A 27,649-nucleotide genomic window follows, 5' to 3' on the forward strand; every position below is an offset into this window, starting at 1 on the left:
ACCCAAAAACATTTCCCCCATCTTTTCCCAAAGCCTTCTCCCGACTCCTGCTTCTCACCACCCTCTTTTCCCCCTCCATCTTCCCAAACACTGTTTCCCCATGTCTTTCCCCCCTCCTTGCCACCCTCTTTCCCTTCTCCATCTATTCAAAAACATTTCCCCACTGTCTTTTTGCAAAGCCTTCTCCCAACTCCTGCTCACCATCCTCTTTTCCTCTCCATCTACCCGCCCAATTTTTCCCATCTTTTTACAAAGCCTCCCCCCCACCCTGACTTCCCACTCGCCATCTTCTTTCCCCTAACCTGCTTGTCACCCTCTTTTCCCTGTCCATCTGCCCAAAAACTTTTTCCTCACCATCTTTTCTTTCTCCACAGTCTTTCTTTTCCTGCCCACCATCTTTTTGCAAAACCTTGTCTCCCTCCAGCTCACCAACCTCTTTTTCTTCTCCTGCTTGCCATCCTCTTTTCCCCCTCCATCTACCCAAAAACTTTTCTCCCCACTGTCTTTTCTCCATATCATCTTTTTGCAAAACCTTCTCTCCCTCCTGCTCACCACCCTCTCTTCCCCCTCCCTCTCACCACCCTCTCTTCTCCTCCCACTTGCCACCCTCTTTCTGGCCCTCCATCTACCCACAATCTTTTTCCCCACTGCCTTTCTTTTCTTCCCACAGTGTTTTTCCCCACCATCTTTGCAAACCTTCTCTCCCTCCTGTTTTTCTCCCTGTTTTTCCGCCTCCATCTACCCACTTTTTTCCACCATCTTTTCCCCACCATCTTTTTGCAACTCCTTCTTCTGCTCGCCCCACCATCCACTTTTCCCTTTGGCACTCACCACCCTCTTTACTCCTCCATCTACCCCAAAACTATTTCCTTCCTCCTACCACTCCAGCCGGCTGCAGTCTCCGTTGCTGCCACCAACCACAGCGATGTGAGCCACAGTGGCACAGGCTGCAGCATCCAGCATGTAGCAGGTGGCTTCTCCCTCTGGTCCTCTAAGGTGGGAACAGAGCAGATGGTCAGGAAGACACAGAAGAGCCTTAAATGGGCTGATTTCAGCATCATTTATATACAGATGTTATGCAAATGAGGTTTCTGGACTACATGTTCTGATTGGATGAGAGCAAGCCCGAGGACAACCAATTAGATCATGAAAATAAAGTCCAGTCAGAGTAGGTCTAGAGGTTTACTCTCATCCAATCCAAATTTGAAGTCCAGGAACCACATTCCCATAACCTCAGTATATAAGGTATGCTGAGGAGCCCTCAAGCCATTCCAGGCTCTTCTGTGCCTGCGGGACTAACTTCTCTGTGGCGGGCTGAGAGAACACGAAGAGGGAGCCATCTGCCACACTCTGGAGGCTGAAGCCTGCACCAGTGCTGCTCGCCTCACTGTGGTAGGTGGTGGTGACAGAAACTGCAGATCGGCCAGAGTGGTAGAAAAGTTGCTGCAGGGTAGGTACGCTCTCTGGGGCAACCACAGGCTGCGGTTGGGTGTGCTGTTAGGGCTGCACTGCCCATGGCTGCACTGTGCACGGTAAGGGGGGCTGGTTTGGGGTGCTATCCGGGTTTGCATTGCAGGCGGTGGGGCCGGCTGCGGTATGGCGGGGTGGGGGTGGTTACACTGCCGGAGGCTACACTGCCCGAGCCAGGAGGCGGGTTATGTCCGCTATTGTGAACTGCTGGCGGCAGGGTGATGGGTTGGGTTGGGTGAGCTATCCAGGGCTAGAATACTGGCTGGGGGGGGGGCAGTTTGGGGGCACTGACAGGGGTGTGGGGCGTTCGTTATCAGGCAGCTCAGGGCTGGTTGGGGGCACTATACGGGGCCATGGAGGGTAGCAAGTTGGGGGTGCTCTCTGGGACTGCACTGCCCGTGCCAGGGAGGGGGCGGTTTGAAGCACTACCATGTGCTGGAATGCCTGTGGCAGGGATGGGTCAGGGGCCCTATCAGGGGCTGCACTGCTGGTGGCTGTGGGCAGCAGAGGTGGCAGCGAATAGTGGTGGCCTCCAAAGAAGGGGCTGTTCTCCTCTTCCTGGACTCCAGACTCTAGAGGGCGACAACGTCCTGCTCCTGGTGGAGCTCTGCAGGCGCATAGCATTTCCTCAGGAATCCTGAACACAGCAGGGCTCCCACACCACTGTGGTTCCCTGGCCTGAGCCCTCTCACTCTGTGTTGCGGAGACCACCTGGGACCCCTGGGCACGGAGTAGCAGATACCATGGGGAGAGAGGGCCCTGTAGGCTGAGGCATTGGGAACGGGCACTTGGGTGGAGAGGGTTGGCTGGGTCTCAGTTTCTGCTGCTCCCACCCTCCGAGGAAGGTATCCCCTGTCCCCTGGGGTTCCTGTGGAGTGGGGAGCCGGGCTCTGCCATGTCTCCAGTCCCCACCCCAGGCCCCAGTTCCTGGCCGCTTAGACCAAAAGGAGAGGCTGGACTTTGGAGGGAGGGTGTGAGTGCCTTCACTGAAACTGGCCAGTGGCGGGCATGACAAGGTGAGGCTCTAACTCTACCACCTCCTCCATCCTGTTCTAGGTTTTTCTGGCTTTGCCTGCCCAGCTGCTCCATGCCTGGCTAGAGGAGAAGGAGGAGCCACATGTGGTACACTGGAGGCTGGAGCCTGCAGATGGCATGGCTCTGCGGCTCACCTTGCTGCAGTTGGTGGTGGTGACAGAGACTGCAGCTTGACTGTAGTGGTAAGAGGATGCCTGTGGCAGCCAGATGATAGGGGCCTTATAGGGTGGGCCAGTGCATTGAGGGTGACAGCAGAGGTGGTTGTATTGGCATCAGTGCTAGTGGTGGCAGCAGCAGCAAGTCTGGGAAAAGAAAAGATGAAAAAGAAAAATTTACAACTGCCAGATCTTCTCCTGTCTGGAAGTGTTGTGTGTGCTGCCAGTACAGGACACCCGTGGGCCACTGGAGGGGGAATTCAAGACCTTTTCTATGGTGTTTAAAGACAAGGGCGAGTTGTAGGTGGGAACCAAAGTCAAACAAACAGGTGGGGAGGAGAGCTGGGTACTCCCTTTCCCTGACTCAGCCTTTTATTGATGAAGGCAGGGATGGGATGGGAAGAGCTCACCTGGCAAAGACTCCACACAGGTGTGCAGCACACCCTGATGGGGCCAGAAAATGTCACTGTGAGCCCTAGGGGTGAAAGACACAGTGATGGGCTGCTGGGCAACTACCAAGTGTAGAGATCCTGAGTGCCCAGAGAGTTACCAACCACTTCCCTTCCCTGTGCAGATCAGTGGAGACAGATACATACACAAAATGGGAAGGGGAAAGAAAACGGCTTTCAGATCTCCCCACCATAGAGACTATAAGATTATTCCAGAATGGTCACAATTTTTTCACTGCCCACTCTGGGCCAAACAGTGTCCATACACTACGTCATTCTTATGAGGGTTACTTAGTTCCATTTTATGATGAGGACATTTAGGCTCAACTTGTCCCAGGTCACATAACTGTTAAGTAATTGTATTTTCCCAGAATCATCCTCTTTCAACCTCATGATGATGCTTCCATGGTTGGAAAATAAAATTATTTACAAAAGTGAAAGGACTAGGGGCAGCTGCAGGGCTATAGGCCTTTGAAGACATTGCTCAGTCTCTTCAGATGGTTTCTTTCACATGTTCTATACCTTGGTTCCCCAAAACAACTCCTCCATTAAGACTGCTCAAAATTGAAATAACACTGTGGCACAGATGTTTTGCTCACCAAATTCACAAAGATCCAAAAGGAAGGACTGAATAGGCAGAGTGTGTATGTGTTAAGAAAACATGTTCTCATACACTGTACTACTTGTGGCAATATAAACTGATAAAACTTTGTAGAGGGAAATATGGCCAATTGAGTCAAAAGCTTTAAACCTGTTAATATCATTTGGCTCAGAAATTCTACTTGTAGGGATTTATCTTAAGGAAATTTTCACAAATGTACACAAAGATTAATTACAAAGATGTTTAGCTTCAATGTTGTTTGGAAACTAACATAACGTGCAATAGAGGCCTGGTGAACTGAGTACTGGGACCTTCACACTGCACAGGGGAGCAAGAACCTCCTCTCTTGCCTCTGCTATGTGGGATTTTCCAAAATCCTCCTGGCTTCTTTTCCCTTCCCTTCCTTCTTCCCAGAGCAAGGGCCAGCATTACCTCAGTTGGTGGGTTACACACATTGGGTGGAGATGGTCAAAGGCCCTCTGCTTGGACAAGTTGCTCCCTGTCTTCATTCCTCTGGTCAAGGCCAGTGTTAGGTGGGGACTGGTGAGCTGTCTGGCCCCACAGGGCTAAGCTTTCCTTTAGGTGGGTTTATCCCACTTCTCAACAGTCTAACAAAGAACAGATTCCACAAGCCCACTTCGTCTCTTGCTGCAAGCTATGCCTTCCGATTCTGCCTTCATTAGAAATAAGGGTGATATTTTGGTTCTCCACCTGCTATTTCTCGATTTGGGTGGGGAAGATGGGTGCTACTTACTGAACTCTCCCAAAGACCTTCAAGAACACTGAGCAGAATACTATCTAGCCATAAAAACTGATGTAGAAAAATACTTATGATTGGAGGAAAATCATGGGATTTTAAAGCAAAATAGCAGGTTACAAAACAGCATGTAATAAACAGCTGAAAAAAAAAACGGGGGCATAGCAATGTATTGTGGCTATTTTCATCTTGCCAGGTGAGCTCTTCCCATCCCATCCCTGCCTTCATCAATAAAAGGCTGAGTCAGGGAAAGGGAGTACCCAGCTCTCCTCCCCACCTGTTTGTTTGACTTTGGTTCCCACCTACAACTTGCCCTTGTCTTTAAACACCATAGAAAACCTGTTTGATTTCAAGCTTTATTTTATTTGCACCCAAAGCATCCTAACTGCTGTTGGCAGTCCTTGTGTGCTATGAGACATCCTCACAGTATCCTTCTAAGAAATTCACTGTTTTACTCAAGCTAGTTGAAATTTGCATTCTATCACTGCAGTTAAGAGAGTAAACAAATAAAATGTTCATGTTTCTAAAAACCCTGAAGAAGACAGATTGACAGAGCTACCTTGTATAGCCAGAGAAAAGCAATTTACCTTCCAATTTTCTCGATATGACAGTATTTCATCTATCTCTGAAGAAATAAAGACTAAATTAAAAGTGGTAATGTGGACATTAATAAGAAAAGAAAGGGAAACAAGAATTATGAGGATTCATATGTGCTAAGTACATTCAGAAATTTACAATTTCCTAACAAAATGGAAATGTTCTATCAGTTGGAAAAGCATGCAGAAACAATTGTACTTCCATTCAGACATTACCTTTTGAAGCCTGTCACCCCAATGAGTGAGGGAAGGAAGTAAACATATCTACCAGAGGCAGGAAAAAAACTTATTTCAAAAGATCACTTAGCAAGAACTTCTTAATTATCAACGAAGCTTTGGTGAAGATGCAGCCAGCTGGATATCATACAACAGACACTATATTAGTCACTAGTTAAATAAAGATGAAAGGATACAAGTCCTGACTTCAATTTGCCCACAGTTTAGTGGGGAGATAAACATGGATAAAGTATAATTATAGGTTTCATTTCGTATGCTGGGTACAATGGTGTGTGCCTGTAGTAGTTACAGCTACTCAGGAAGCTGAGGTGGATTTTTGAGCCCAGGAGTTTGAGGCTGCAGTGAGCTATGGTCACACCTATGAATAGCCACTGCATTCCAGCCTGGGAAACATAGCAAGACTCTATCTCTTAAAAAAATTTAAAAGAAATTGGATCACGCAATTATGGAGGCTGGCAAGTCCAAAATCTGCAGGGTTGGTTGGCAGGCTGAAAACCCAGGGAAAGACAATGCTGTGGTACAGGTCTGAAGGCGGGCATGTGGACACCCAGGAGAAGCTGATGGTGCAGATAAAGGCAAGAGGCAGTATTCTCAAGAATTCCCTCTTGCTTGGGAAGGTTGGTCTTGTTCTATTCAAGCCTTCGCATGATTGGACAGGGCCCACCTATATTTGGAGGGCATTGTTTTACTCAAAGTCCACTAATTCTAATGTTATTTTCATCTATAAACACCCTCACAGAAACACCAAGAATAAATAATGTTTGTCCACATATCTGGGCCCAGTGGCCCAGTGAAGTTGCTACATACAATTAAGCATCACAATGTCTATCCTAAGAATGTGGTGCACAGCCCTGAACATGGGACTGTCATGCTCCGTGATGGTGCAGGGTGTGTAATACATCACTGCGTTAGAGACCTATAGACTGTATCGCAGAAAGAGTGAATGTGAACCAATGTAACCTGTGGACCCTGGGTCAGTGTATGTTCATGGGTTGTAACGTGTACTGCTCTGGTGGATGTATGTACATGTTACACAAGAGTGTGTAATACATACTCTTTCTACAGACCTCTGGGGTAGGTGCCCTGCAGCATCACACGTGGCCTGGTCTGGCCTCCTGTGCTCCTTGGGGGACAGCTGACCATGAGGTCAGATGAGCATGATGTGCCATCCCATTGCTCTTCCCATCACCCTGGCCAGGCTTTGTGAATAATCTGTGTTCCTTGCTTCTATTTCCTCATCATTTGTTCCTTACTTTTTCTCTTGGCTTCTCGCTCCATTCACCATTCCCTCAGTTCCAAAATTCCCTGGGAGCCCAGTGTCCTCCCTGATGCCTTGCAGTGCTGAGCGCTGTCACCGTTCTACCACTCAGAACCCTTTCCTCTCTCTGCCATGATCCATGCTCTCTTGTGGTGTCTTCAGCTCAACAGTTTGTAACAGCTGCATCAGGTGCTGTATTAGTCTGTTACAAACAAATGCTACAAAAAAATGCCCAGGACTGGGTAATTTATATTTATTTATTTATTTATTTATTTTTGAGACAGAGTCTCACTCTGTCACCCTTGCTGGAGTGCAGTGGCGCGATCTCAGCTCACTGCAAGCTCCGCCTCCCAGGTTCACACCATTCTTCTGCCTCAGCCTCCCAAGTAGCTGGGACTACAGAAGCCCCCCACCACATCCGGCTAATCTTTTTTTGTATTTTTAGTAGAGACGGGGTTTCACTGTGGTCTCCATCTCCTGACCTCGTGATCCGCCTGCCTCCCAAAGTGCTGGGATCACAGGCATGAGCCACCACACACAACTGGGACTGGGTAATTTATAAAGAAAAGAGGTTTAATGACTCACAGTTCCGCATGGCTGGAGAGGCCTCAGGAAACTTACAATCATGGTGGAAGGCGAAGGGGAAGCAAGGCACGTCTTACATGGTGGCAGGAGAGAACGAGTGAGGGGGGAGACTGCCACAAACTTTTTTTTTTTTTGAGACAAGAGTCTGGCCCTGTTGCCCAGGCTGGAGTGCAGTGGCATGATCTCAGCTCACTGCAACCTCTGCCTCACAGGTTCAAGCAATTCTCATGCCTCAGCCTCCAGCATAGCTGGGACCACAGGTATGCACCACCACACCTAGCTAATTTTTGTAGTTTTAGTAGAGATGGGGTCTCACTATGTTGCCCAGGCTGGTCTAAAACTCCTGGGCTCCAGCAATCCGCCTGCCTTGGCCTCCCAAAGTGCTGGGGTTACAGGCATAAGCCACCACCACATCCAGCCTGCCACATACCTTTAAACTATCAGGTCTCATGAGAACTCATGCACTATCACAAGAATAGCATGGGGAAAATCCCCCCCATAATCCAATCACCTCCCACCAGGTCTCCTCCGACACGTGGGATTGGGTGGGGACACAGAGCCAAAACCGTATCAGATGCTGCAGGGGCTGGGGACACTGAGACCACTCAGACCTGGTGTCTCTGTCACTCTTCTGGGCTCTGTCTGTCTCCAGGACCTCCCTCCCCTTCCATGGTATAGAAGGAAAGTGCTGTAATGTGCAAATTGCACAGGAACTCCTTAAGACATACATTATCCACTCAGCAGTTTTAGGTTCGCAGCAAAATGGAGTGGAAGGAACAGAAATTTCCTGTGCACCCTCCCCGCTGTCTCCGTCATATCGGCATCCTGCATCCAGAGTGGTAGACTGGTTACAGGCCATGAACCTACACTGATGTGGCACCACCACCCAGAGTCCACAGGTTATGTTGGTTCACATTTACTCTTGCTGTGGTATGGTCTATAGGTTTGGACAGATGTCCGATAATCCTTTTTACATTTTGGCATCCTTGGGTAGCTCGTCTTGTAGGAATGGACTTGCTTCAAAGTGGAGGCAGGCAGATCCTTCAGACGGGTATATGGAGCCCTGTTTTCAGTTGCTTTTCTAATTCTCTCTTATCGTTTACCTCAAAATCTTCCTGAGGTCTCGCTTCCTTTTAAACTCCTTGTCTACTTTGCAGCATCACTCTGACACTCCATTGATTCCTCAGCACCTACTGACTACACGGTTAGGAGTGCAAGGGTAGGATTCATGTTTTATTCATCTTTGGGTCTGTAGCACCCAGCAAAGTGCTCAGTAAATGCGCAGTAATTGATTCGACCTCTGAACAAATACACACTGTACTAAGAATCTACACACCGAAAGACAAAAACAAGACAAATTTGAGTGCTACAGGTGTCACGCTTGGCGTCACACATGTGCCTGTGTATTCCTCTAGGTGGTTACCAGGAGCTCTGCCACCGCATGTCCACTAGTGACGGGTTCGCTCCACCACCCCAGCTGGGTAGCCGCTGCTCTCACATAAGGGGTCCAATTAAAATTGCCAGGAATAAATTCCCCCGGACTTTGACTTCTCAAGAGCTAAGAAGGTTTGCTGAGTATTCTGGCATGATGTTTGGTGATCAAATAACTGCTGGCCAAAAATGATGAGTATTTCCCCCTCTTGCTGAAGATGTGCTCCATACAATAGTCCATCACATTCATCATTCATCAGTCTGGAAGTGTGCAGCCAATCATATTATCTATCACATGTTGTTCTGGCTTTTTTTTTTTTTTTCCCAATTTCCAGCCTAAACTATAAAGTACTTTGAGAACGCACAGTGAGCCATAAGCTTGCCAATAAAGAGTCCTCTGTGGTATGGAACTGGCTTATTTCATACACAATCTGCAAACAATGAGGGCACTATTGGAAACATACTGTGCTGCATAGAGCATTTACACCGCTTATCTTTAATCTTCCCCAGCAATCCTTGCTTTGTGCGCATTTATGATCCTTGCTCTCAGAAGTCCACATACTTTTTCCCAACCGTAACAAATTATTTAACTCATCTAATGTATGTATGTCCGTGCAGTCTGAAAACAGTAATTGTCCTTGGGAAGAAGTGAGTTTAAGAGAGCTCTAGGGCACTCATCACAACTCCAGCCCTGCCCTCCACGTGGTAGCAGCTCTTTGGACTGGGGCTAAGTGCTTATTCTTGTGCTTCATTCCTGGTAAGCTCAATTTCTTTACCTTAGGATAACTTTGCTGGAAAAGGGCTCAGATTCAGCCGACCATTGTGGCCTCTGTGGCTGTCACAGCTTGTCCCTGACATGCTATGATGTTGGGTCCCCTTCTCATCCCCTTGGGATTTCTTCTGCTGGCCCACAGCCAGAACAACTAGGCCTTTTACTCCACCATCCCTTTGTTTTCTTTTGTTTCGTTGGTAAAAATCAATCCTTCTACCATCCATGCATAGCAATTTCTAAAAACGGAATTTCAAGAGCAGTATCTGAAGAAACAAACATGATTTGGTCCTTTTAGTAAACAGAATAAATTTTAATAAATCAACTTTGAAATAGTTTTAAGAGTTAAGAAAAAGCACAAAACTGAGATCATCAGAGCAGCTTGGCCTCAAAGGACAGGCAGCAGGATTCTACAGGGTTTGAGCCTTCCTAAGTGAAGCTGTTTCCTGCAGGCTCCCAGCTCCAAGCTCCTAGCTAACAGCCCCTTCTCCCACGATTGGCAACAAAGAGCAAAAATAACTTTGTACTTGATGCTGAGTCAGTGTAAAAAGCCATAAAAAATTTCCTCTAAATGTCAAAATGTTTGCCTCCTTTGAGGCTTCTCTCCTCCTACTGGGTCTGGATAAATTAGCACTGGGCTTATATTGAGTCACAGATCTGGGCCCTGCCACAGAGAGCTTCCTCCTAGTGTGTGATGCTTTTTCTCCAAACTATTGATACAAAATGCACTGGAATAGAAATCAACAGAAACTGGTCAAAGGTGTGGCAAACACATTCTCATGTAGACGTAAAGCTGTGCTTAGAATTCCTTTGTGGAGTCTGGTTTGGTCTTGGTTTTCTTGGTGTTTGATTCATTTTTCTACGTAAATTACAAAAACCCTCCACATTTCTTCATGGATTGTATTAGTCCATGTTCTCCAGAGAAGCAGAACGAGTTGGATGTATATTTTGGAAGAGATTATGAGGAACCGGCTCATGTGATGAAGGAGGTTGAGAAGTCCTGTGCTCTGCCATCTGCAAGCTGAAGACCTGGAAAGCTGAGGGTGTGGCTCCAGTCTGAGTCTGAAGGCCCAAGAACCAGGGGAACCAACGGTGTAGATTCCAGGTTGAAGGCAGGAGAAGATGGATGTCCCAGCTCAGCAGGCAGGCAGGAAGCAAATGGGGTAAATTCCTCCTTCCTCCACCTTTTGTTCCATTCAGGCCTTCAACAGATTGGATGAGCGCCCCCCCACCCCCACACTAGGGAGGGCCATCTGCTTTACTGAGTCTGCTGAGTCAAGTGCCAGCCTCATCCCAAAACACTCGCCAGACACACGTAGAAATGTTTCATCTGGGCACCCTGTGGCCAGTCATGCTGACACACAGAATTAACCATGACATGGATTCTTCTTAAAGCAGTGATAGGAGCGAACAGAAACATTTTCATAATTTTCAATTATTTTTAATGAAAACTATATCTGATGGAATTGTTTAAACCTCGTCTGGCCACACATTATTTCCTGGGACCGCCCCTCCTTCAATCCCTTGGACACTGATGACTTTATGCCCAGATTACACTGGAGGCCTGTGCTGATTTTCTAACACATACCTGCAACTGAGCTGGCAAAAAGAAAACTAGGCAAGTATGACAGATACATGATGCACAGGATAAGTGCAAAGGAAAGAAAAACGCCAAATGCAGGGATGAGGGACTCACCCCTTTAGAAGTTTCTACTTGAGCAGCTAGAAGACTACAATGCCACTCATCAAAACAGTGACTCAGGGGGAGTATTTGGGATAAAGGAGGAATCTGATGTTGGAGGTCAAATTTGAAGTGTCTTTAAGACCTACAGGTGACGAGACAGCTGGACAAACACATGGAACTCAGGACAAAGGCTCTAAGGACAGCACAGCAGCTGACATCCTGTGTGACAGCCTTGAAAGCAGCATGCCCGCCGCTTACATTTTGGAAGGGAAAATGGGTACAATGTTGTCTGCCACTTTGGGGCCTTCTTGGGTCACATGCATTTTACATTTATGCAGTTGATATATTTATGTTTCCTGGGTCTTTTATATATTATACACCATGATTCTCAATCCTTTGTTATTTTGTATTACAAAAAGCTGAATTATTATTTCAAATATGGGCAAATTAGAGCCTTCCATATTGCCAAGGTGTATCAACCACACTGATATCACGATCTCTCTTTTGAATTAGTTTTCCAGTTCACACCTACCATTTATTTCATGATTGGTTTCAGACTTGTTCCTCCTGGAAACACTCCCTAACAAGCACCCTTGCAGGAGTGAAGACACACCACACACATCTACCCCATTACTGCATGTACTCAAGAGTCAGCTTTTATATGATCTCTCCCAAGTGCTCCTATAATGGGGATCTTTCACTCACCCTAAAGTGAGGACAAAATACTTGAAAGCATGAGCCCAGTGCCTGTGGGTGTGCAATTAACCTCAGACCAAGGAAGTGAGAATGCATCTGGCTTTTAGCAAGGCACCTGACAAAGTCCTTCAGGATGTTTTTGTACATGAGCTAGAGAAATGTACCTGGAGAACAGCTTCTACTGCCAGATGATCTTACTCAAAAGATGCAGATTAAGCAAAATATCAACCCAAAGGGTGGTCCCTGATGGCCCACCAGCCCTGTGCCTGGCTCGTTTCCTATGTTTCCTAGATTTGGTTTCAGACTTGCTCCTCCTGCAGACACTCCCTAACCAGCATCCTTGCAGAAAACTGGTGAACTAGAAAAGGCCTGTGTGGGTCACGTGGCCACCCAACACCACAGCAGTGTCTAAGGTATGCGTGGGAGCCTGCACAGCAGGAGCGGGGTCTTCTGGAGACCTGCATGAGATGCAAAGGGCAGTGGACAAGGAGCCAAGGGAGGTGGCTCTAGTCACGCCGGTATGGTGCCAGCTTGAGGATGCTGGGCAAGTCCCGAGCCATCTGCCTTCCTAGTACCACAGTTATCACTGTCTGTTACCTCGCGAGTTCAAGTGCTTCACGTGAGACAGCTACGAGACAGGCCCCTGGAAACTGGAAAATGCTAAGTAAATGTCAAGCACAATTGTTGTTCACATTTTATCTCAATCACTTTTACCAAATCAGGCTAAACCTTGGGTATTCATAACGTCTTGGGCTGTACAAATTGTTCCTTGAAATGACTCAGAGACATTTTCTGAATTGGCTTCCATCAGCCAAGCATTTCTTCAGAACTGGAAAAATGCTTTAAATTTGGCTTTGTCATGATTATTAAAACACACTGTACATTTTTTATTATTGAAATTAACACATTGCCTACTTTTTAAAAATTGGAAAAAGAAAAAAGAAGAAAAAAGGCCTAAGTCTCAATACCTACACACTAACATTTTATTCATAATCCACCAGTTTTTATTAGGTTATTTTCAGCGTTTACACATTCATAAGAACTTTAAATTAGATTTTTAGAAGCTGGTGGTAAATTGTTAACTACAGGAGAGAATCTTCCCAAGAGGACTGTGGCTTATGGATTTATTCCCATCATAGGGGAAAACATTCATAATAAAATAATTTGCTACTGTGATTTATTCAGCTGTTATTGGGAAGAAGTAATGACCCCTCCACATTCTGTGAAGCCTCTTGGAGGTTTCATGTGCTCTGACTCTTCGTCAAAATTACATATACTTTTAGCAATTTTTAAAGAAGTGTACAAAGTTGAGATGTTTCCTGAGCTCTCATATATCTGAGAATGTCATTTTACATCTCCGTCTTCACCTCTCAAAACTTCTTTCAATTCTTTGGCTCTTAATAGTGATGAACACTTGCACTCTGGAGTCACTGTAATTCTTGCTCCTTTACAGCTACGCCTGTTATTTCCAGCTGAATATTTTTAGTTATTTCCCAGGGTTCCGAAAAACAGCAATAAGTACTACACAAAGCGGGTGGGCCATAACCAGATATGTTTGGGAAATACTGGCTCATGTATGCAATGCCAAATCTGGTTTGCGATTGTAGTGTTGCTCACATGCACAGTGAATCTTCAGAGAATCCATGCATTTTCCAAATATATTTAATAACAGGACCCTTCTGAGTTCCTGGTACGCCAACTAACAGTTCCTGAGAAGTGCTCTTTCTGCAAAGCCCAACTTGGGATATGCCATATATTTTAATTAAACTCAAACTTTAAATTAAACTCAAATATTTTATTTAAACTCTCAAAAAAGCAGAATATATCTAGATGAGGTCTCTTTCCACTATGTTTTAATCTGGAATTCAGAATTCTCTCTTTTGTTTGCTTTTTAAAAAACTGTGGTAAAATATACATAATATACCATTTACCATGGAGCAGAACCATTTGAATGTGTATAGTTCAGCGGCACTAAGGACATTCGCATTGTGTGCCACCATCAGGGATTCTTTCGAATTGCACAGCCATTCTTTCAGCTTAAAAATGGTTTCTTGAAATCAGTGATTAGCATTCACTCACCAGTACCCCTACTAAGGGGTAGGCACTGGTTTGTACTCCTGGGAATACAGGAGTACACCAGAATTTATTTCTGGTTATTGCTTTTGTTGCAAATGCCGTGGCTTCATCTGAGGAATTCTAGAATTCAGAGGGGGTAGCCCTCCACTCTGCTGTCTTGCTATCTGCTCTCATTGCATCCGTTTAACCTGCATTCTTAAAGATGTTTCTCAGGTTTTTCCTTGACAATTTTCTTCTTTTCTGATTCTGACAATGTTTTAAATAATTGTACTGTGGTTATCATTTCTCTGCATTTATTTTACCCATCTTCCTTTGTAACTTGTCCTATTGTCTTTTAATTTCTGCCTGTTCTTTATGGCTTTCAACTTCATAAATAACATGTTTTCTCAAATCTCTTTGTGAATTCCAGAGAGGGCCAGGCACGGTGGCTCACATCTGTAATCCCGGCACTTTGGGAGGCTGAGACGGGTGGATCACTTGAGGTCAGGAGTTTGAGACCAGCCTGGCCAACATGGTGAAATCCCGTTTCACTAAAAATACAAAAATTACCCAGGCATGGTGGCGGGCGCCTGTAATCCCAGGTACTTGGGAGGCTGAGGGAGGAGAATCGCTTGAACCCGGGAGGCTGAGGGAGGAGAATCGCTTGAACCCGGGAGGCGCAGAGGTTGCAGTGAACCGAGATCATGTTGCTGCACTCCAGCCTGGTCAACAGAGCAAGACTCTGCCTCAAAAACAAACAAACAAACAAACAAACAAACAAACAAACAAAAAAAAAAAACAGAGAGATTTTGCTGCAATGTACAAGGAGCAATTTGCTCCTTTAAAAAAATAATTTTTGGCCAGGCACAGTGGCTCACACCTGTAATCCCAGCACTTTGGGAAGCCAAGGTGGGTGGATCATTTGAGGTCAGGAGTTTGAGATCAGCCTGGCCAACATGGTGAAACACTATCTCTATTAAAAATACAAAAATGTGCTCGGTGTGGTGGTGCACATCTGTAATCCCAGCTACTAGGGAGGCTGAGGTATGAGAATCCTTTGAACCTGGGAGGCGGAGGTTACAGTGAGCTGAGATCATGCCACTGCACTCCAGCCTGAGTGACAGAGCGAGACTCTGTCTCAAAAGAAATAATAATTTTCTAAGTTATGATTTTCCAGCATCTTCCAGGTCAAGTCTTCCTTTCCCTTTTCTGAAGAATGCTTTTAAAAAGGCTCCACATAGACTTCTTTTTTTGGTTACTCACCTCTACAAAAAAGACCTGATAAAGACGCAGGGGTTTTGTCACTGTCGGTGCACCTGGGTGCTGATGAAAGCACTTTTCAGATTTACCTGTAACTGATTTACCTGTAAATGTCTCCAAGTCTGTTTCCCAGAATGAGCTGGCATCTGTGTATTGCCGGTTTGTCAGGATAAGATCTCTTTTTAAGTTAGCTTGGATATTGTGAATAGGGTGAGACATAGAAACAGCAAGATTCCTCCCTGGGCACTGCACCAGAGCCCTTCCTCAAACCTTTGTCTCCGTTCCTCAGCTCTGCTTTGGGTACAGAGGAGACACCACTGCCAGGCTTGCCCGACTCCCTGCCCAAGGCTGTGTGAGCTGCAGTTTCCAAGTGCTGCTGTATAGAGAGAGAAGCTCCGATGGGGAGCAGCAGGGACAGGGACCCACTGCAGCACTCAGTCAAACGCAAAGCCCTACTTGGGGTGCTGGCTGCTCTGCTTTCTGGTCAGTACCGATTTGGATTTCTAAGGGTGAGGAGGAGATGGGAAAGCATGAAGGGTCGATCCCCCTTGCATCCAGGAGCACCTGGCACAGGCCGGCCACTGGTGATGTTTCTCCATCCAGTCCCATCTCTGAGCATGAAGAAATTCCTCCAGATTCTGCAAATAGGTTGAATGTGTGTCCTAGTTTTGGGTATTTTGAATCTTTCCTTTCATCATTGGTCTTTGGTGAGAAGCAAGAAGAGGCTGTTAGCAGATGCCTTTTTAAACTGGAAATTCATAATTTGGTTTTGACTTTAATGGTGGGAAAAACCCATTAAATAATTTATTTCCTGATATTAACCAAAATACAGTATGGTATGCAATAGTGTAAAGCAAATGAGTTCCAGATAAAAACAGACATGGTCTGTTTCCTGATTCACCAGTTGCTTGACACTGGTATGTCACTTATTAATTGTACCTGCACTTACTCATTCTACCTTCATTGCCAAGCCAGTCCTCTGTGTTCTGAGTCTATTTGCCTAAACATTCAGGAAAAAACAGTACAGATAATTACATGTATTTTGGAAACCACACTTGGTTTGTTGGTTGCCTGTAATTGACTATTTAAAGTGCATTTTCTAAGCCTACTTTAGATAGTGGTCTTAAGAAATGGTCATCATTCTTAAAAGAACTATAAGTATAACCTGTCTGAAGACTGCTTCAAACTCTGTCTTAAACAATTTTGCTTTTAGTTAATTATTTAATTAAACCAATTAAAGATCCATGGAAAGAGGGAAAAGCTCAACAGGAGAGTGGTTATACTAAGGAAATGCCCATACCCTCCATTTAACAATGCCATGTAGAAGTGTTGTTGTTACTAGGTCAGAGATTTCCATGTGCTCAAATATTTGCCAAACAGGTGAAAAGCCAGAATAATTAAAACAAATTATTTATTCCAAGTTCTACCAGTTTAAAGTTTTTCAGAATTACAGAAGCGAACAATGAAATCAGAAACAAGCTCTCACAGCTGTAGCATTTATAACAAAGTCATTATCTACATGACCTTGATTTAAGAGGTGTAGAGTGTTTCTTTTATTCAGAATCCATGAGGAAAGTTTCGAAGTCCAGATCCAAGTCGGAAACGAGGGCACTTACGAAGTCATCAACAGAAGGACACTTCTGAAGCATACCTGCAAACAAAGGAAAGGTCAGCACTGCGTTCACCAGGAGGCAACAGGAAGCACAAAGACACAAAATCAAATCCACACACTAGAGGAACGCTCTGGCTTTCTGAATTAAGACTCTGGCTTTATAACCTGAATGCAAGAACATTTTATAAAGTCATGGGCAGTGTGTGGGCCTTGGAGCTATTTATAATTTTAATGTATTTTTACTATCAAATCCATCCTTAGCTTAGAGATTTAGGCCTAAATATATTTCCTAAGGGCTATTATTTTTGCATATATGACTATACCCTTAGAGACTGATATTAGAAGACTGAATTTTTTTTAGTTATCTTTGACTGGGATGATTCACAATTTAACAAGTTTAATTACATATCAAGTTTTGCTATCAAGTTCTATACACTTTACAATCAATTAGATGTTAATTCTTTTATAGAATTCTTATATCAGAATCAAGTTATTGGCTCTCCTCCAGATTTCCCTGTCCCAGAGAACTCCTAGCTTTGCAACTTAGTAACTGTGTAACGCAGAAGTCACTTAAAATCTCTGGCATCCAAATTTCCTACAAGGTTGCTATAAGGATCAAACAAGAAGATGTAGTAGAAGCAATGAAACACCATGCCTAGCATATATTAAGAATTCAATAAAAAGCTGAATTCATGTCCTTTCTTCACTCTAAAGAAGCCAAAAACAAAGATTGATGCAATTAACGTTATTGCTTTAACCTACATTCTTGGCAGGAAATGCTAACTGAAGGGTTGAACAGGCCCTATATACTGACATTTACTTTGGGAGATGAATTCTGTAAAACCATTTTCAAAATCAAGGCATTAAAAGATTGCAGGAATCCTCTATTGTTCTCTGAACCTGTATTGCAATTCAGTGAACATGAAGGAAGCATCTGTTGTGTGTAAAGGATCAGGCCAGGTCATGGGCATACAGGTGGGCAGGCTCAGTCACAACATGAAGAGTGAGAGGAGTAGTCGGCTGGGCAGAACTGCATATCCATATGGCAGAAAGCTAGCCTTGACTCCTACTGCATACCATACATAAAAACTAATTTGAGATGGTCACAGACCTAAGTGTAAACACTAAAATTATTATCTTAAAAAAACCACATGAAGTATCTTTGTGACCCTGAAGTAGGTATAGTTTCTTAGGACACAGAGAGCAATGCATAAAAGGAAAAAATGTTAGATTTCATCAAAATTTAAAATGTCTCTTGAAAAGAAACCATTAAGCCAATGAGTAGACAAATGATAGAGTAGGAAAAAATACTCACAAAACATATCTCACGTAAGACTGGTATCCAGAAAATATAAAGAACTCCTTCGACCCATTGTAAAAATATGTTTTTTTAAATTACAAATTGACAAAAGATTTTACCTTCACAAGGTCAGGTTTTTCACAGAAGAAGATATCTGAATAAGTAACACAACTAATAGGCACTGAGAAGACATTCAATATCATTAGTCACTAGGGAAATGAAAACCAAACCCACAATGAGATACTATTACACATCCACCAGAATAGCTAATTTTTTTTTTTTTTTTTTTTTTTAAAGACAAGGTCTTGCTCTGTTGTCCAGGCCTGGACAACACAGCATGTGCAGTGGTGTGAACATGGCTCACTGCAGCCTCGACTTCCCAGGCTGAAGTGATCCTCCCGCCTCAGCTTGAGAGTAGCTGGAACCACAGGTGTGTGCCACCATGCCCAGCTAGTTTTTAAACTTCTTGTAGAGATGGGGTCTTGTCATGTTGCCCAGGCTGGTCTTGAACTTCTGGGCTCAAGCGATCCTCCTGCCTTGGCCTCTCAAACTGCTGGGATTACAGGCGTGAGCCACTGTGCTACACCAAATGTTGACAAGGCTGTGTGCAACCTGAATTGTCATACATTTGTGGTGAAAGGATAAAATGATACAATCACTTTGAAAAAAGGTCTTAACCAGTGTCTTACGAAACTAAACATAGACCTACACTAGGACCCAGCAATTTCACTCCCAGGTATTTATCCAAGAGAAATGAAAGCATATGTCAACAAAGAAACAACTTGTACAACCCCAAGCTGGAAACAACCCAAGTTTCTATCAATAGGACATGAATACACACACTACAATATATTCATATGATGGAATATTACTCAGCAACAAAAAGGAACAAACTATTCATACATGCAACAACACAAATGGATCTCAAAAACATTCTGCTGAGTGAGAGAAGCCTTATGTGAAGCAGTACATACTGTTTGATTCCATTTATATGAAGTTCAAAAAGTTAGTCAAACCAGTCTATGGTGAAAAAAATCAGAACTGTGGTTGCTTTCGGGAGTGGATATTAGAATCAACTGAGAAGGGGCAGGAGGGCCTCTGGTGTGATGGTCATGTTCTACATCTGGATAGTGATTTGAGTTATAAAGGTGTGTACATGCATCAAAATTCATTGAAAGGTACATTTGAGATTTTGCATTTCACTGTATGAAAAGTTTACCTAAATACAGTAAGCAACTATTGAACTCTAATGCTATGCATGCAAACGAATCTAGGTGTAAAATGTACTGATGTCTGCTACCTTGAAATGCATAAAAACATAAGGCCAGATACGGAGATGAAGAGATGTAAATATAGGAAAATGTTTACTAAATGGCAAGTATATGAGTGTTGTACTGTTCATTCAATTTTTCTGAATATTTGAAAAATTTTAACATAAAATCTTGAGAAAAAGTAAACTGTAGATGCTAATAGCATACAAAGTGCAGTCAGTGTGGAGAACAGAAGAGAAAGATGAATTCCAATGAAGAGATTCAGCAGGTTTGTGGAGGAGATGGGATTGAGCAGAAACTTAACAGATTGGGCCTTTTAGGTGGAGGAGACAATATAGGAAAGGCACAAACCTGGGGAAATGCACAATGTATGCTGACCAAGAAGTGGTCTGGCGGGTAGAGTAAGGCTGGAAGAGACTCTGGGAGAGGAACATGAGAGGACCCAGGGCTCTGAACCAGGGCAACCAACAGAACAGGAAGGACAGACTGAGCTGGAATCCAGGAGGAGCAGGGTGGTGTGAAGACACAACCCTTGTCAAGTTTGAGGTGGAAGGGGACACTCCATGTGGAGACAGTGAGGACACAGAGCTCAGGGACAGCTTGGGGACTAGAGGTGCAGATGTGATCATCCCACCAGAAAGCACATGGGGTGGGAAATAGACCAAGGACTATCTAGATGGTGGACATGAAAATACTTGGTCCAAACACATACTTGAAAGCCCTTAACTAGACCAGGGGTAGTTGAGAACAATACCAATATTGTTACAGTTTCAACTGTAGACTAAAATATTTTCACTGTCTATCTAATGTCTATCTAAATTCTAACAGCTCTATCTTAGGAACTATGTGAGGAATAATGGGCAGTTACTAGTTACTAGAAGAGAATGTCATTGCTGTGTCTATTTGTGCAATTAAAGTTCAAAACACAGTGTTCCTTTTTACAGTAAAATAATCTGCATGCATGAATGCAGGCCTTGCCTCTGGCCCAGCTGTGTCACTAAGGATAGAAACGCTGGGTATGTGATGATGGCTAAAGTAGCACAGTTGACAATGTATCATCTAGATATAGGTTATTACTTAAGTAGACGGAATCTGATTATAAATCAGGTTTCATGCATTCCCTATGTGCCAGGTTTCTTGACACAGAGAACATTTGTAGGGAAAACATTTAATTAAGACATGGCTTTCCATAAAATGTGCTAGCCTATCACACCATTTCTTCCTTTTTAATATTTGAGGGGTTGCCTCTCTCAGCTTTGGAGCCCTCCTCCTCTGTACAGGGTAGCTTCTTCCTTCTCTTTTCCTTCTTGCTTATTGAACTCTCTGCTCCTTAAAACCACTCCACCCGTGTCCGTGTCCTTGTATCTAAGCTGGCATGAGGACCAAAAACCCTGGTGCTCCACCACTCATCGAAGCCATATCATTTTGGTGCGTTGGCCGAGAAAGGAAATTCATTCATCAGACTGAGTCAAGGAAACTTATTTTAAACTATTTATGGCCTTTAATAATTGAGTAAGGTGTACTCCTATGAACAAAATTTGAAGCATGTTTATTTCTCTGCCTGGTTCCTCTAGAATTTGGAAATTATCTGTCTGGGAGCTCTGAGTTTATCTTGGGACCTCAAGAGGAGAGGATCACCCAACTCACAGCAATCAAACTCCAAATGGTGCTATAAACTGAACCACACATGGACACGTCAGTCTTCCAAGGACCCTTAGATCAACCCCAGGAGGAGCCCTAGCTGCTGTTCCCCATTCGACGCCCCTTTCCAGCAGGAAGTAGCCAGAAGACATCGTTGCCCAAACCTCTAACAGCAGTTAGTGCGGCATCTCCACAGGGGGGAATGTTGTAGGAGTTATTGATAAATTATTTTAGGCAGATAGAGAGGAAAAGGGGTCCTTAGGAAGTTTTTGTTTTTTAAAGCACGTCTGGAAAAGTTTCTTGTAAAGCTCCAGCTCTTAAAGCCAGGCCAGTTACCCGATATCCAAATGCCAGCCATTAGAAAGTGGGTCCACCCAAACATGGCGATTCCTGTGGACTTCTTGCCCTTTCCCCACATTCCTGGATACATGGCCACCCCGAAGTATCCCCACCTGTGTAGAAGATCATGGTGCCCTGCATTTGCATATTAAAAGGCTAGGGTGGGAGGGCCAGCTTTTCCTGCGGGCTACGTGAATGACATGCCTAGTCAAACCAATCCCCTGAGCCTGTGCAAATCAGACACTGCCTCCTCCAGCCTCTGTATATATACCTAGCTGGTATCTGTGGCAGGTGGGGTTCCCTTTCTTGGCTTTGGAGCCCCCCTTCCTCTGTCTCTGTACAGGGGAGCTTCTTCCTTCTCCCTTCCTTCTTGCCTCTTCTTGCCTATTAAACTCTCTCTGCTCCTTAAAAATAAAAAAAAACTATATGTGAAACATTTCTATAATTACATGACTGGTCGTTTATAACTAAATGACTGGAATTCTCAGAAGAGAAAGCCATTTATTCAGAGCCAAGCTATTCAGGTAAGTATGGCTATCCTGTTCTTTGAAGTGGTTCACTTCAACTCAACAAACTGCCAATATAAATATGACCTTGCTCTCTCCTTCCCAGCAGACAGGCCCAACTAACACACGTCCTTCTCCAATTTCCCACCTTAAACAATTCCTGTATCTCACAGAATGGCAACTGTGGCCACAAGAGAAAAATATATACACTTGTGGGCTTTTCTAAAGAAATATAGTTAGAGCTAACTGGTTTGGTGATTTTGTATGTATGTGATTGCTGAAGATGAAGGTTCAAAAAGGAGGAAATCAGGACCTGAGCCTGGAAGGATAATGAAGAATATTTACTGGGGAAGAATCCTGGGCACACTGTTACGCTGGCCCTGCTCTAATTAGATTTAAATGTTCTGTGAGTGTTAACATGAACTAAACCCTACACAGAAAATTTAAAAAAAAACCAATGTTTCAGGTAGTTCCACAGGTAAGAAAAACTGGATTTGGATTTTGTATATGGCCATAGTAAAAAAATTCCAAGAAAGCTTTGGTTTCTTTTTTAAAGCTGACAAAGATGTCCCCTTTGCCTTCAAGTCTTAATTTTAGAAGGGTGACGATTAAAATTGTATTTTCCAAGCACCCCTGGGAACCAGCTTGGAGCTGTTAACTCCAACCAAGGTGGATGGAGTTAACAAACACATTTCACTCTGGAAATCACCTAAATTAGAGGGAGAATGAATGGATCTTGCCAAAAGGACTCAAACAGGCAATAACTTTACAATTAAAAAGAGAAAAGTGTCAATAGCAATATAAGAAAGACAAAATTGCATCAGGACACACATTGCAAATATGAGCTCACAAAAGGAAGCAGGTAGTAGATCTTCACCTATTTGTCCTACTGAGAGGGACAGAGAATATATAAAGAGTAGTTAAAGAGTGAGAATTTAATGTATTTTTCTCCTCATTTTACCTGAGAGACAAATGGGCTAAGAAAAGATGGTACAAGCCAGAACATTTTTGTTCTGACGGCTCTGCTCAAATTAGCATGTTTCATAACCTTGAAGTACTAGGGTAATTATTCTGGCCTGACTAATTTAAATTATAACATCAACAAGATTCCAAGACTGAGTCTTAAAACGGCAGGGTTTCCAAACTGCGGCTTTCCAGTCCTCTTCTTCCGAGTGACTGCAGACATACAGCTGGAGAGAAAGTGAGGAGAAAAATACCATGCAGGAGGACTTGACCTGCAGACAGCTGGCCTAGACGGGGCTCATCAGAGAGAACGCCAGCCACTCCACTCCCAGAACCACGGTGGCTGTTTACAGAGCATTCACTGTGCACCAGACACTGTCCTAGAGCACTGATCCATGGTCTCCTTAAAACACACCTTGAGACACCTATCTTCACAAGTAAGAAAACAGAAGCCAAGAGTCACACAACTCATAGGTCTGCTTTAACCCTGGCAGTCTGGTTCCTGAGCCCATGCTCTTAAAGCGCTATGATATATTGCCTCATGCCCCGAAATTCTGTCAAATACATTCTAAAAAGGTTTATATTTAAATATCAGCATCCTTGATGTGACAGAACCTAAATATGTAGAAAATCTTGAGAGAAAGGTCTCATTATTTCCTGATGCCACCCATGAGCACTTGTACCCAACTTACACGGCTTCCGTTCTGTGGAGCACACTTTACAAGCAGTCACGACTGTGCCCATCTAGCTGGAAGTAGAGGGCAGAGATCAGTGGCTTCGTCTCACAGGGCCATAGTCTGGTACTGCCAATGGTGGCTTGGCCCAGCTGTGACCGGGACACTCATGACCAGGACAGGCACTCATGTAACGACCAAGAGCCTCTTCCCATCAGGGCACACAGTGCTCACAATGCTTGGTTGCTGCTGGAGTTCCTGTCTTGGCGTGATACTGGGGGGAAAAAGTGCCCAAGAGTTCTGTGCTTAGGGATGCTTTCTGGGTGGTCTCCAAGTGTCTGTGGTAACCCCTTCAAACAGTAGCCTTTACATATTTAAGGGGCTCCTAACTATGCATATTTCTACACTTTCGCCAAGAAAAAATCCTGTCAGCTCCAGGATGAGTTCAAATATATATGTGTACAAAGCTGCAAATTCATATCCTGTTATTTTGTAATACATAATGAACATATAATCCAACCAGACCTTCATTTAAAAATCAGCATACTCATGGCCTCATCTGTTTAACCCTTGAATGCCCTTTTGGATGTACAATTAATATAATTATTTGAAAACATGATTGAGAGCAATTGGTTGGCAGTTTGACTATACTTGCAAGCCAACCTTGCAAAGACGAAATCTCATTCTGGCTCCCTTTCCTAAGGCCCTAGGGTGAAATCGTTGGTGTATCATTTAATTTCATAAATACAGGGGATTACCAGGCAATTAAAAAGTAGAATTATTTTAAAGCTTGGAAGAAGAATAGGTACATCTTTTCTTTGAGTCTATTTTATATATTGCTTGACACCAAGCAAAGGTGCCCAATAAAATGAAATTATGGCTGTTTGATCAATGGCTGAGTATGATCCAAATTTAATGAAACTCAAAGAATGAATGAATGAAGAAACTATTAATTGAATATTTGTAAGAGTTTTTCCATTCATTCATCCATTCTATCTGTGCCTAAATGCCTAATGTGAATTTCAGGAAGGCAAAACAAACAAACAACCCCAAAAAAGAAAAAAACATGTTATTTATTAGGAAGATGTTATATATCAAGCTTGTCCAACTCATGGCCTGTGGGCTGCATGTGGCCCAGGATGACTCTGAATGTGCCCCAACACAAATTCATAAACTTTCTTAAAATACTATGAAGTTTTTTCTTGGTGATTTTTTTTAGCTCATCAGCTATTGTTAATGTAGTTTATGTGTGGCCCAAGACAATTCTTCTTCCAATGTGGCCCAGGGAAGCCAAAAGATTAGAGATCCCTGTATATATTATATATAAAAATTACTGAGTTTTTTTTTTTTTCTTGAGACAGGGTGTCACTCTGTCACTCAGGCTGGAGTGCAGTGGTGCAATCTCGGCTCACTGAAGTCTTGAATTTCTGGGCTCAAGTGATCCTTCCACCTCCGCCTTCCTCAGCTGGGACTACAGGAATGCACCACCACGCCCAGCTAATTTTTTTTTGTTTTTTTGTGTTTTTTTGTAGGAATGGGGTTTCGCCATGTTGCTCAGGCTGGTCTCGAACTCCTGAGCTCAAGTGACCCAGCTACCTCAGCCTCTGAAAGTGCCCCATGGGATTACAGGTGTGCGCCTCTGACTGGCTGAGACTTTCTTCTGAAAACTATGATCCAGTGGACCTAAAAGTGGACTGACATCACTGGTGTGTCAACTGGGAGCCTGTTAGAAATGTGAATTCTTAATCCCCTATCCGAGCCCTGCTGAATGAGAACCTGGGGATAGGCCCAGTGACCTGTGTTTTAATAAGCCTTCCCAGTGACTCTGCTGCATGCTCGCCTTTAAGCCCCATGGCTCAGATGGACCTGCGGAAACCTATTAAGCCTGAAAATGAGATGTCGTTTCTCTCAACTGGCAACTATAACTTGAAAAATACTGAGCAAGAAAGATGTAGACGCTTGTAATTTTCTACTTAACTAAAAAAGATTTCTCAGGTGAAATAGAAAACAATTGTTTCATGTAAAACTATAATTTATTTGGGACATTGTTCAAAGTTATTGAGTACCAGCTAGCTGGAAAAGCACCTACAATGATCTAGTGGATTTGGCATGGATATGGCCTACAGATCTGTAGTGGGGACGAAGAAAGGGACATGGTGTCCATCTGAGCTGTGTGGAAGCTGTGGCTCTGCACTTGCTCAAGAAGTCTCCCAGACGGGAGGTGCCCTTTGGAGATGAAGGCAGTCCTTTTATTTAAAAAGTTAAAAAGCAGGGTATGTTTTGATTACTAGGAACATTCTAGAGGACAATAATTTGTGTTGATCAATTATTATGAGAAAAGCTCAGAAACACACACCTAAGAAGCTTCTTTCATTCTGACTGTTCTGAGCCTGAGAAATAGAACCCAACCTCAGTCAGGCAGGAGCCCAGAGGGAGCCATTTCTCAAGGAAAACACGAAGTTGGTAGAGGACTGGTCATCTGTTGATAGGTCATGATTTCTGCCAAAGTGGGCGATTTTAGCAGAAAGGTGGATGGAGTTGCTTAGGTCTGACTCCCCATAGGCATGGACCTCTCCCATCATTCGTGTTCTGAGATAAATGCCTCTGCCTGCAGGCCAAGCTCCCTGTGCACGGCAGCAAGCAGAAACATGACCACTCCCGACTCCACTTCAGACTGAACGTCTGCTCATGCATTTATCAAAAGGAAATGTTTACTAAGCACTTGTGTGCTAAACACTGTGTACTGGAGACAGCAGGCACACAGATATGAGTGAGACATGATTTCTGTTCTGAGGAACTTCATGAGTTGGGGAGAAAGCCATGGAAATACATAACTGTTCATACAGCACCAAGGTGTCAATGGAGTAGGATATTGCTTTTTTCCACCTAGCATCCATTTCCCTTCTGGTTAGGAGAATAATTTTGCTTTAGAGCAGTGGTTTAGAGGGTGATTTTGTCAGGGCATCTGGCAAGGTCTGATGACATTTTTGGTTGTCACACTGGAGGAGTGAACCACCATACTACACACAGGACAGGCCCCATAAAAAGAACTTATCTGGTCCCAAAACGTCAACAGTGTGCAGGCAGACACCCTGCGGTGGGCCAACAAATGAGGAAGCTCTCCCTGCCCCTGGCTCACCCAGTGAGGGTGGCCAGATGTGTTCTTCCAGGATTGAGTCTTGAGCCGAATGCAGAAAGGTCTATGGCTGGCTGGAGCTGAGCCATCCCAGTACCAGCCCCATGAAGAACACACCCTCTCCTCTGCCAAGCCCCACCGAGCTGCTCTTCTGGAGCCCTGTTGTAACTTCTTCCTTTGAGTCTGTGGCCTCAAAAAAAAAAAAAAAAAAAAAAATTGGTTTTCTGCTTTGATAAGCCAGAGTTGGTTCTATTTCTTTCAAGAAGATTCCCAGTTGATTAAAAAAAAAATCAGTTCACCCGTTATTAAAAAGAATTTAATGATGTCTACGGAACACTGATCTTTTTGTTTGATCAAAGACCAACTCTGTAGACCCAGGATTTGTACCTGAAGCAGCTGTTTTTTCACTTAAATGATTCTGTCTTTCCTCCGATTCATAAAGTCTGGGTGATACACAAGCAAGCTTTAATGCCTGATTTCTACTCCCCACCTTCACTGGAAAAGCAGGGGTTGTTCCTGGACAAAGAGAAAACAGTGTCTCACTGCCACCAAGCCCTGTCAGGTGTGGCAGGAGGTGTGAGGGGGATAGGAAGAAGCACAGAGGGACTGCCCTCCATAGCTTGGGTCTCCCTGAAACTGGATCTTCCCTTGTGGAGTCGGGGAAGGAAGTATTGCTGCTTGTGGGTTTCAAAGATGCAAGGGAAGTTCATGGACTGGGTGTCCAAGGCTGCCCAGGAGAGGGGAGGTCTGGGTGCTCTGTGTATGTGGCCAGGTGGATGGACTCGTAACACCAATCAGGAGTGGCCAGTGCCATGGGCCAAGACACCCAGGACAAATACCTCATCAGTTCTTTAAAATCAAAGCTAAAAAATCAAAATCACAATGAGATACCATTGTACACCAGTCACAATGGTTATTAGTAAAAAGTCAAAAAAATAACAGATGCTGGTAAGGTTGTAGAGAAAAAGGAATGCTTATACACTGTTGGCGGGGGTATAAATTAGTTCAGCCATTGTGGAAAGCAGTGTGGCAATTCCTCAAAGAGCTAAAAATAGAACTACCATCTGACCCAGCAATCCCATTACTGGTTAATATACACAAAAGGAATATAAATCATCCTACCATGAAGACATATGCACGTGAATGTTCACTGATGCACTATTCCCAAC

The 27,649-nt window shown here is 44.0% G+C and overlaps 1 protein-coding gene and 1 long non-coding RNA gene across 7 annotated transcripts in view; one reads left to right on the plus strand and one right to left on the minus strand.

Moving 5' to 3' along the window:
• Window positions 1-1,165: 1,165 nt before the first annotated feature.
• Window positions 1,166-21,644, plus strand: LOC107967853 (uncharacterized). The gene is made up of 3 exons (XR_001708587.3): window positions 1,166-1,450; window positions 2,527-2,687; window positions 20,796-21,644. It is a non-coding gene; the product is annotated as an uncharacterized LOC107967853 (long non-coding RNA).
• MIPEP (mitochondrial intermediate peptidase) overlaps window positions 16,433-27,649 on the minus strand; it is a 166,869-nt gene continuing 155,652 nt past the window's right edge. For all 6 annotated transcript variants that reach the window (XR_010150380.1, XR_010150381.1, XR_010150382.1 and 3 more), the window contains one exon: window positions 16,433-16,689. Coding sequence is in view for 3 of the 6 variants with exons in the window: in XM_024348473.3 (XP_024204241.1) it covers window positions 16,592-16,689 (98 nt within the window). In the remaining 3 variants the exon portion in view is untranslated. The remainder of the gene's footprint in view (window positions 16,690-27,649) is intronic.

The sequence above is a fragment of the Pan troglodytes genome, chromosome 14, assembly GCF_028858775.2.
Source record: "Pan troglodytes isolate AG18354 chromosome 14, NHGRI_mPanTro3-v2.0_pri, whole genome shotgun sequence".
Classification (NCBI taxonomy): Eukaryota; Metazoa; Chordata; class Mammalia; order Primates; family Hominidae; genus Pan; species Pan troglodytes.